General features: G+C 40.9%; 1 protein-coding gene across 1 annotated transcript in view; it reads right to left on the reverse strand.

Annotated features, from left to right (window-relative positions):
• Window positions 1-1,129: 1,129 nt before the first annotated feature.
• The window catches only part of SLC37A3 (solute carrier family 37 member 3), a 66,565-nt gene continuing 57,713 nt past the window's right edge, over window positions 1,130-9,981 (reverse strand). Inside the window, exons 12-15 of the mRNA XM_019515401.1 lie at window positions 7,481-7,528; window positions 6,733-6,884; window positions 4,658-4,723; window positions 1,130-3,667 (exon numbers count right to left, since the gene is read on the reverse strand). Of these exons, the coding sequence (XP_019370946.1) occupies window positions 3,575-3,667; window positions 4,658-4,723; window positions 6,733-6,884; window positions 7,481-7,528 (359 nt within the window). The 3' untranslated portion in view covers window positions 1,130-3,574. The remainder of the gene's footprint in view (window positions 3,668-4,657; window positions 4,724-6,732; window positions 6,885-7,480; window positions 7,529-9,981) is intronic.

A 9,981-nucleotide genomic window follows, 5' to 3' on the forward strand; every position in this document is an offset into this window, starting at 1 on the left:
TTGAATAGAACTGGGGTTTTTCAACACGGGATTTGTACTGATGTGACTGAATGGATCCAGATTAACTAATGTATCTATGCACACTGTTCATGCAGCTTAAAACAAGTCTATTGCTGGACACCATTCTAAGATGCAAAACTAGCAAGTCTGGCATGAAGGGGCAGCTAGTACATTTCCTTTTTGTTTTCATCAACATGATACACCCCTAAATCTGTCATGTTTAGAGCAACAGCCAAACATCTGGGAATTGTGTTCTGAAGTGCCACCCTTCTCGTTACTTTGAAGCAAAACAATATTCGTGCTATCCTGCTTGCCTCTGGTGATCATGACAACAGCCATAATAATGGGGGGGTTGTTTGTATTTTTTCAAAAACATGCTACAGTAAGAGAAGTTTGCTTATAAGTATTCTGGGGGTAAAAGCTACTGGTGAGCCATGCAAAAACATGGAAGTAGAATGGAAAGGAGATAATTGCGAATTTTCCTGAATTAAAACAGGTAAGTTTTATGGAGGGACTATGAAAGTGTGTGTCAAGAGGTACTTCTAGAAAGCTAGATCATATCCAAGCCCAAATTTACAGCAGACTATAAGGCAAGAACCCAATTACAAAGCTCCCTACTGCGTCTACTTATAGACAAAATTCAAGTGCAATTGCAGGTTTGTATTCTTAAAATGAGCCAAAGGAGAGCAGTCAAGTTGCGTGTCAAGTACTGAACAAACAGCACATGACTAAGTGCAGAGGAGACAAAAAATAAATAAATCAGGAAAATCAAGTAATGTGCTTTTGCTTCTTTACCAGAGGCCATTAATCACACCATACTCTGCGTCTCTGCCAGCCAGTCCCACAAAACTACCCATGAAGTTAAGCAGGTGTACCAAACTGACAAGCAGCAACATGTATCCTCCTTTGTTTAAGTGTTAGTAAGAACTAGGGAATGCGAGTGCTGATTAAAATCACACATTGTGGGCAACGGCTGTGTCGGTTCAGTTCTTCAGAAGTGCTTATATAAGGATAGATGCACTAACACGTTACACCTGTACCCAAGAATTATATTTTTAAAAAGGAAGTTCTGTTTCACGAACTTTGCTTTTGCAAGGTTGGGTTGTAACAAAACACGGAGAATTCCACATCAATTCACCAAAAATAATTTATTTATGTGAAATTGATTTGGATATTGGTCAGAATCAAAGCACTCCCCATCTGTACTGCTTGAGGAAATGCATAGCACGAGAGGGCCCACGATAAATATATTTAAAGACTTAGACAGAAGAAAGAATGTGTAGCCAGCCAAGTTCTAACCACAAAACAGACCATGCTCCAAGAACACATGTGAACAGGAGTTAGTGTGTAGATGGAGCCTTGGCAGCCTATTTGATATTTTTGCAAAAGGGAACACTTCACGTCAACTGTACTGATTTACACTAAAATCTTCAAATGTTTGTTTCCATAAAAATGTATTTGGCCCCTGGATGGTTAACCAAAATGTTTATCTGGGATTGGAATCCAAAACCTCAAAATTTTCAGATGAACACACAGACTGCCACCATCCATTTCAAACATGAAATTCAAGCAGTTTGCTTCCGTTGGAAAACTGACTAATGCCAAGCTTGGGATTTGAACAACTAACTGAAGGCTGCAATCTTGCAATAAACTGAGGGCACATATCAGGTCCCCAGTCTCTCATGATCACTCCTATTTATAATGGCAAAAATTTGAACAAGAGGACAAAGTCCTCCTAGTATATCCCTAGTATGATTAACTGCAAATTCTCCTCAATTACTGAAGTTTGATGGTTAAGTGAAAGAAGAGAAAAGGAGATCTGAAAGCAGAAATCATCCATAAAGAGGAAGCAAACTTGATGAAAAACAGTAGAACAGTGCAACTGCATAATCCCAGGAAATGAAGTTGTGAAACTGGTTGGCATAGCAAGGAGTAACAAACAATCACTGGGCAACAACTGACTACAGAGAAACTGCAAGACACTAACAATGCTCCACTCATCACAACCACCATTTGCATTCGTAAGTTTAAAAAAAAAAAATTACTGTACATTATGTTTAAAAAAAGACAAAATTTCTACTTGAAAAAGTCCTTTTCAAGGTTTCAGTTATTTAAGAAATTTTCCATCCTGGCAACAATGATTAATTGGACTAAATATTTCACTGAAGTCTTATTCAAATGAATTTTTTGGAGCCAACAGGAGTTATCTACAGGCAGAAAATGGGGGGGGGGGGGGGTGAGGGAAACATTGCACAGCTGAGCAACTGGATCATTGATCTGGTTCAGGAGGTGACTGGCAAACAGCTTAATTAACAGATAAATGACAGATGTTAGCTGCATTTCTTAATACACAACTAGAAGCTGCTCAGATACAAATGTAGCAAGTGTCACATAAAAAAGCTATGTAAAATAGAATTACTTGTTTTTGTAGCTGGCTTACCTCTATTTTTCTAATAAACTATGTTGCCAATTATGAACCATGGAATCTGAAGTTCTCTTTTCTCCTAAAGAGCCAGGGAAGCACGGGCAAGAGCTGCACAGGTTTCCTTATGCTGCCTTGCTAATGTACTACAAAAGTCTGCAAGGACCGTGTCAAAGGACAAGCTCATTTCATTCAATCCCGGATCTTCTCTGCCAGGCCTGGACAACCGAGATACAGATAACTGTTCAAGGAAAACTGAACAGTGATGGTGCTTCTTTCAGAAAGGTCATCAGACAAACATTAGATACCCACAGTGATGACTTTTGGGCGGTGTCCATCAGCTATAGATTCATAAAGACAACTTGGTACTGAAAGTATCTGCATCTCATTCCTGATCCCAAAGCCATCCAAGTAATCTTGTGGACTAAATATCTTCTATGCAGATGTTCATGATAAAGTATTACTTCACTATTCTATAATATTTGACTACTAAAATGTTCTGACATTTCAATCCAATTTTCCAGACTTCAGTAATAATTAAAAAACAGATCAAGTATGCAGAAATAGAGAAATAATCTAAATATGAAATATATTAGCAGAGGGCAGCAGAGGTTAATCTGTGGAAGGACTTAGCAAAGCTATTTCCAAGACATCTGGGAAGTAAAATCCCAAAAAAATCATGTTACCCATTCTAAACACAGAAGCAAAATCCATGTTTACAAATTTAGACTATTCATGACATGAACCACCTCTTTTCCCCAGCAGAGTTACCCTGTGTGGACAGGTTTTCCATCTTCAATTTTAAATATATTTGACTCTTGGCAGGACATCCACAAGAAAAGCCAGGAAAGAGTGCAGCAATGAAAACACAAAAGAGGAGGGAAGGGATTAGAAAGTGCTTGCTGACTTGAAAAGCTCTGGTAGGGTTTGAAGGCCAATTCAGTTCCTCGAGTTCAGAATAGTAGCTCCATGATCCATTTGGCTATTTGGATACTGTAACATCAAGTTCTCAAAGGCAACTCAATACAATCTTTTCAGTTAGCATGATTTTGGGTGCAGGTGGAAAAAAAAAACTCCCATAAAACCTTCCAGAGTTTTGACTGATCTCCCAGTTGGCGATTTCCCCTGGACAGTTTTTGAGGGAGGCATGAGTCATCCAGTCAGAATACGCAAATGTCTCTCTTGCAGAAGCAATCTGATTTCCCTCACTACTAAGGGTGAAATGAACAGGATTGTTGAACTTATCTGCGGAAAAGAACAAATTAAGAACAATTAGCACATTCACATACTGTTGCAATTCCACTTAGCATCTTCTCATTGCATTTTAGAGACTGATAAGAATAGAAAACTGGTGATAAAACAGAAATCTGCCTACCAAATAAAAGGACATAGAAGGACACTGAACTTTCAGGAAACCTACAGCTTCTTCCCTGCATAATGATTTTGCCTTTGGCCACTGCCCTCTCTATCAAAGCAGTTCTTCCAGCTGTACAGGAAGGGAAATCAAAGAACATTGCAAGCTATCACTTCACCCATAATGGAGATGTGGGGATTACACCACCCTCCCCATCTCTTCAGACCCTCAAATCCTCAGGTTTGCACTCTAATTTTCATAGACAAAGCACCACTGTGTTGCCACCCTATTGAGTCAGCTTTGCTCAGCATTTGTTTCAGGCCTTCAAAATCTCACCATCCCTATAGCCCACTCCCAAAGAACTGCATAGCAGCTCAACATCATCTCCTTGAACAACACTGGAAACTTAGTAACTTCATACACAGCAGAGCTGGAACAGGAGGAGCTCTGTCTTGGAAAATTGGAGAGAAGCTTGAACTAGAATCAATACTATTTTTATGGTTGCACATAAGCACATAAAAATTTTAGAGGAGTGATATCAAGAACTTTGCCTTCCATCACCTGAAATACCTTTTTAAAAATTCAATTAATATCTTCCTGTTGGACAATAACGACCAACTTCCATTTTTTTGCAGTCGAAGGAACTAATATTAACATGGTAGATGCTGATTATTTTCTGGTACCCTCATAGCATCTCTGGAGACATTATGATGAAGGGCTGCTGCAGACACAGCGCAGCATGCCTAAGTCATTACCTTTATCAGTTCTCACAAAAACTGTCCCCTGTCTCAGTGTCTCTAAGTCTCAATGATTCTGTGCCTATTAGATTTTAGAAGTTCATTTTATCTGTTGACTCAACAATGGTGAGAAAGACTTCTTACCATCAGAATAAAGAAATAGAAAACCCACATCCATCCCAGGTTGTCCTGGATCAGAGACACCAGATACTAAAAGGAAAAAACAAACAAACACATATATGATTTATATCATTAAGATGTACACATTGCCCATCTCTTATCTTTCCCAACTCTGTGGTTTGTCCTTGCTCCACAGAGCTGATCATGAGCTGTCTCTCAATATCCAGTTCCTTACTGCCCAGCATAAAATGATTATTGCTTTAATGGGATAAATGAAGTAGAAATACAAACCTGAGGTTTTCACAAGTTATCCCAGACAGCACAGAGAAGGACTTTTAAATACAGCCCCAAGGAGTGACAAACTGACTAGACTAAACCCACATTACAGTGATGTGAGTAAATTTAAAAAGCCTCAAAGGCCAAAAACTCTGAAGAGACTTAAAGGCTGCATGGGCATGCATTTCAAAACCTGTACAAGCACTTACTAATAGTTAAGCCTCCCAATGTTGATGGGCCAAATTCTGTAAAGACTGATGTCCTACCCATACAAGCTATAAAGTAGAATGTATCCCTTAAATAGGTTTGCTTTCAATACTGTAAGGGGATCTGAATCTCCATAAATGAGAAGCATCAGCACAACACCAGTAATCTCATTTCCAACATTACTCATATTACTTCTGCTTATTCCCCCAGCTTCAGACACACCACAGCCATCTCCATGAAGAAGGCAGAGATTTGAGGTAGGAAAGCAGGTGGAACTTCTCAGAAATAAAACCCCACTTTTTATGATGATGTAATAAAACGTGGATGTGCGTGGAGGTGGGGGAGATGCAGGAAGCAATGGCATACATTGAGAAAATAGTTTCAAATACATGGCATTTTAAAGGCAACTATGAGGTGTTTGCAGCCCTGTAAATGCAGAAAACTAAGAGTCTCTCTCTTCCATGAAATGGACAGAAAGACCATTTACCAGGGGACATTCACAGGAATATTCCTACAAGCACTAATTACAACCTCTAATCCCTTTTGGGAATGGGGATTTGGACTTGGCTCCAGCAGAATCCTTGGTATTTCATGACATTACATGCACTTACTCACTAGCAGGATAGAGTTCCTGTGATGTAACTGGCTTCAGTATTCTGACCAAATGCAAAAACAACCACTTTGTTATTTCATATGAATTACTTTTGTATTTGGGCAACAAATACAATCTTTGGGGCATACCTTGAGCTTTTTTGTAATAGCAAGCTAGTCATCAATGCCTACAACACTATGTGGACTATGAAAGCAAGTAATGCAAGACTTATAGGGTGTAAAGTCTGCCCTCAATAAAGAGCATCAAACACAAACATGACTAAGTAACATTTGTTATAAATATTCTATTTTAAGAGGGATTCATCTTATTAACACAGGGAAACAAGTTTGTTTATGAAAGGCTGTTACCATCTCCTTAAATTTAAAGAACTGAAGAGGCAGCTTGACTTTCTTCCCCAATTTATAGTTTGTTTTCTTCCCCCACTTTTCCCTGCGCAGGTTATGAAAAGTTTCAAAAGCCCATTTACCTTTGAAAGTTCAGAGCCACATTGTTAATGATGAGCTTTGCAGGGAGGGTGGAATCATAGAATCATAGAAGTAGGGTTGGAAGGGACCTTGTAGATCTTCAAGTCCGACCCCCTGCCTGGGCAGGAGAAAAAACTGGGCTCAAATGATCCCAGCTAGGTAGGCATCAAGCCTCCTCTTAAAGACCCCCTGGGTAGAAGCCAGCACCACTTCCCTTGGAAGTTGGTTCCAGATCCTAGCTGCCCTGACTGTGAAGTAGTTCTTACGGATGTCTAATCTAAACCTACTCTCCAACAACTTGTGGCCGTTATTCCTTGATAAAATTGTTGTTTCCATATTTTAAGCAAGACTGACTAAATATCTAAAGCAAGGCTGATGGGAACATTTCAATTAGCACGGAAAGTTTTTAAATGAAATCTGCAGTCAAATGAGACTAACCATGTCTTCATAGCCCAGCTCCTTCCTGCCCCAGTCACTCCCACAGGGAAGTTTAGAAGGCACACGCCTCCTCATTCTGCACCTTCTCTGGTGATTCTCACCTGGCCCACTGCAGCTCCGATGCTACCAGTTCCATCCACAATTCCAGTAACGGTTGCCAGTGCCTCACTACTCCCTCTGACCAGCTCCTGACGTCCCAAGTCCGCAGAAATTGCAGAACTGATCATGTTAGAAGGGCCTCCAATGAAAAAGCCTGAAAACACCACGAGAAAAGCAGCTGATGATAGCACTGTAAGGAAAGCTCCTTCAGCATAGCCCAAAATTTTCCTGCCATGCAACAGGGATTGGAAGAAAGTTCTAACAGGAAGGGGTGGCAGCAAGGTGCAGCATGCATTGCACTGCCCTGCCCTATCCTACACCTGTAGTGCAGTGTTGTGTTGTGTTGTGATACAGCTGGTGTGTACATCTGTGGGAGAAAAGATGATAAAGAGAGGCCCTGGAACTAAGAATGTTTGAAACTAAAGACCCCAATCATGCTGTCTCATCTTGAGGCTGTCACTGTATGGTACCAGAGAAGCTCTCTGGTGTACATCTTTGGAGAGAGGAAGCTTACAGCTTCTCAACAAGGAGAGACTACTAAAAACTTCCCGCTATATCCATTCCACACTGCAGCATGCCAAAATTCTTCAAAAGTAACAGAACTGGGCCTTCCTGTTCACTCCTGTTGCAGCTCAGGCATTTAACAGAGATGGCAGAACACTTCAATATGTTAACAGTTTTAGGACAGCACTATTGTTTCTCTTCCATGAACACTTCTGTTGGGGTGAAAGTGGTAGTTTCATGCCCTACCTGTAACTGCCATGATAACTGCATTTATGGGTTTGCTGTCAGGAGAACCTGTTGCAATAAAGACAGAAAAAAGAAGTGGTTACTATAGATCAGGCTTGTCCAACATGCAGCCCTCCAAGCCATTTTCTAAGGCCCGAGGTGCTGCAACAGGAAATGAAAGTAAACACTGTATTTTCATTTTAGGGGGGTGATGTGATATCGCTTCCTGTGAGGTCTTTGAATATGGCTCACCAGCCCGCTGGGTGATAAAAAGTTCATGATCTGACCCCACATGCAAAAAGGTTGGACACCCCCGCTATAGATTAATGCAGTTAATTAATTTCTTAAGTAACTAATGTCAGAAAGGGTTAGATCTTCTGGTCCAGTGGGAACTAGACCTTTTTGGTATGTGCGCCACAAATTAGCCCTGCATCCTCCCTGACTGCCACTCTTATCCCCTTCCCCTGCCTAATCTGCTGCTCTGCTTTCTGCTCCCTGACCTCTGATCCCTGCCCAATCTGCTGCTCTTTTTGCTCTCTGCTCTATCTGTTGCTGCGCTACCTGTCCATTCCTTGATCTGCTGCATGCCACACACAGAGGCTGCCCACGCCACTTGTGGCATCTGCGTCGCAGGTTGGTTACCCCCATTCTAGTCTGACTGTCTGTATATCAGAGCCAATAGTTTTCTCCTAAGTTATGCTTGTATTAAGAGCAGTAACTTGACTAAAGCATAGCTTCTAAAAAGGTATTCAGCCTTGATGCTAGAACATCAAAAGATTCAGAATCCATCACTTCCTCTGGGTACTTTGTTCCAGTAGTTAATTACCTTCACTGTTAGAAATCTGTATCCCGATTCCCTTTTGAATTGGTCTTGTTCCAGGCTTAACAAGTAATAGTTTTCTCCACAAGGTTAAATAAAACTTTTGTACCAAGGATTTTCTCTCCATAAAGATCTTTATACATTTTAATCAAGTCACCCATCTTCTTTTTAATACAACTAAGGAGATAGAAACTTGTCTCTCATCTCAAGGCATTATTTTCAGCTCAGTTTTTTTGTGGCTCTTTTCTTCTACCCTAGCCAAATTTTTCGAGATCAAAATGTGGACACCAAAACTGGCTGCAGCATTCCAGGAATAGTTTAACTAACATGGAGAAGGTAAAAAAAAAAAAAGTCACCTCCCTAATCCTATTTGCTATTCCGATTTACACATCTAAGGACTGCACTGGCTGCTCTGGTCACAGCATCACTTGTAGCTCAGCCTGCCTCCTGTCTGGGAGCTAGCACAAAGAGCTGGCACAGAGGTGCCTCAGCATGGTCCTGCCTTGTACCATAGTCAGATCCTAGCAGCTTCTGCCTTCTCATCTTGGGTCTTCTCAGGGTCTCAGCATCCCCTACCTACCACTGTCTTGTCTTGCTTTATGGGCTGCAATTCTTGCATATTAACAATGCAAAAAAATACCAAAGGGACAGATGTAATGCTTATGCCCTCACCGACCCCATTACACCTCCAATGAAGACCGAACTCGCTGCCTTTGAACATCCAAGAGACACGCTATGCAATATCAAACTACTCAATCCGCTCGTAGTCCCCCCTCTCCCCACCACCCACCTCACATTAACAAGAATGAGAGAATGGACCTCCTCCTTGCCGCCATGTTTACATAGCACAGAATCATATTAAAATAAGGCTGGAACAGACATTAGGGGATCATCTAGTCCAACCCCCTGTTCAAGGCAGGATCATCCTTGACAAAACCCACCCTAGACCAATCTTTGTTTAACCTGCATTTGGAAACTTCCAATAACAGAGACTCCCTAAACTCCCTAAGTAATATTTTCAAGTACCTAACTAACCTCCTTCATAGTTAGGAAGCTATACCTAAAACTCTCTTGTAATTTAAGCCAATTTCTTGTCCTGTCCTTTTTTGGGCATAGAGAACAACTGATTGTTATAAAAAGGAGGACAATCCTTTTTGAATTGGAAGACTGAGGCAGAAATTTAGTCTTCTCTTCTCTAGACTAAACAACCGTAATTAATTCTTCCAACGTTCCTTTGCGTCATGTTTGCCTCCACATATTTTCTTACTTCTTCACATTTACCTCGAAATGTTGTACACAAAACTGAACTCCAAGTGAGACCTGTCCATTGCCAAAGTGAAATAATCACTTCCTGTGGCCTGCATACAGCATGTCTGTTAACACATCCCATTGTGCTACTAAATTTTTCTGCAACGTTATTGTTGACTCATGTTTAGCTTGTGATTCACTACAGCCCCTAGTCCTTTTTTGTTTGTTTGCTTTTCTTTCTTTCTTTTTTTGCACTATTACAGTCCTACCATTTGTTCATTACTTTGTAGGGGTGCACTGAGCTATTCTGGGGGCCCGATACCAATAGCTGATTTTTAAGGTGTATCAGCTGATACTAATCCAATTTCTGATCCAGCTGCATCCAGCTGGTAAGTCTGTTGTGGTAGAAAGGAAGGGGGGAGGGAAGGGGTGTGATGGGGCAGATCAATTCCCT

Source organism: Gavialis gangeticus, unplaced genomic scaffold, assembly GCF_001723915.1.
Source record: "Gavialis gangeticus isolate Ggan-Ray unplaced genomic scaffold, GavGan_comp1, whole genome shotgun sequence".
NCBI classification, from domain to species: Eukaryota; Metazoa; Chordata; order Crocodylia; family Gavialidae; genus Gavialis; species Gavialis gangeticus.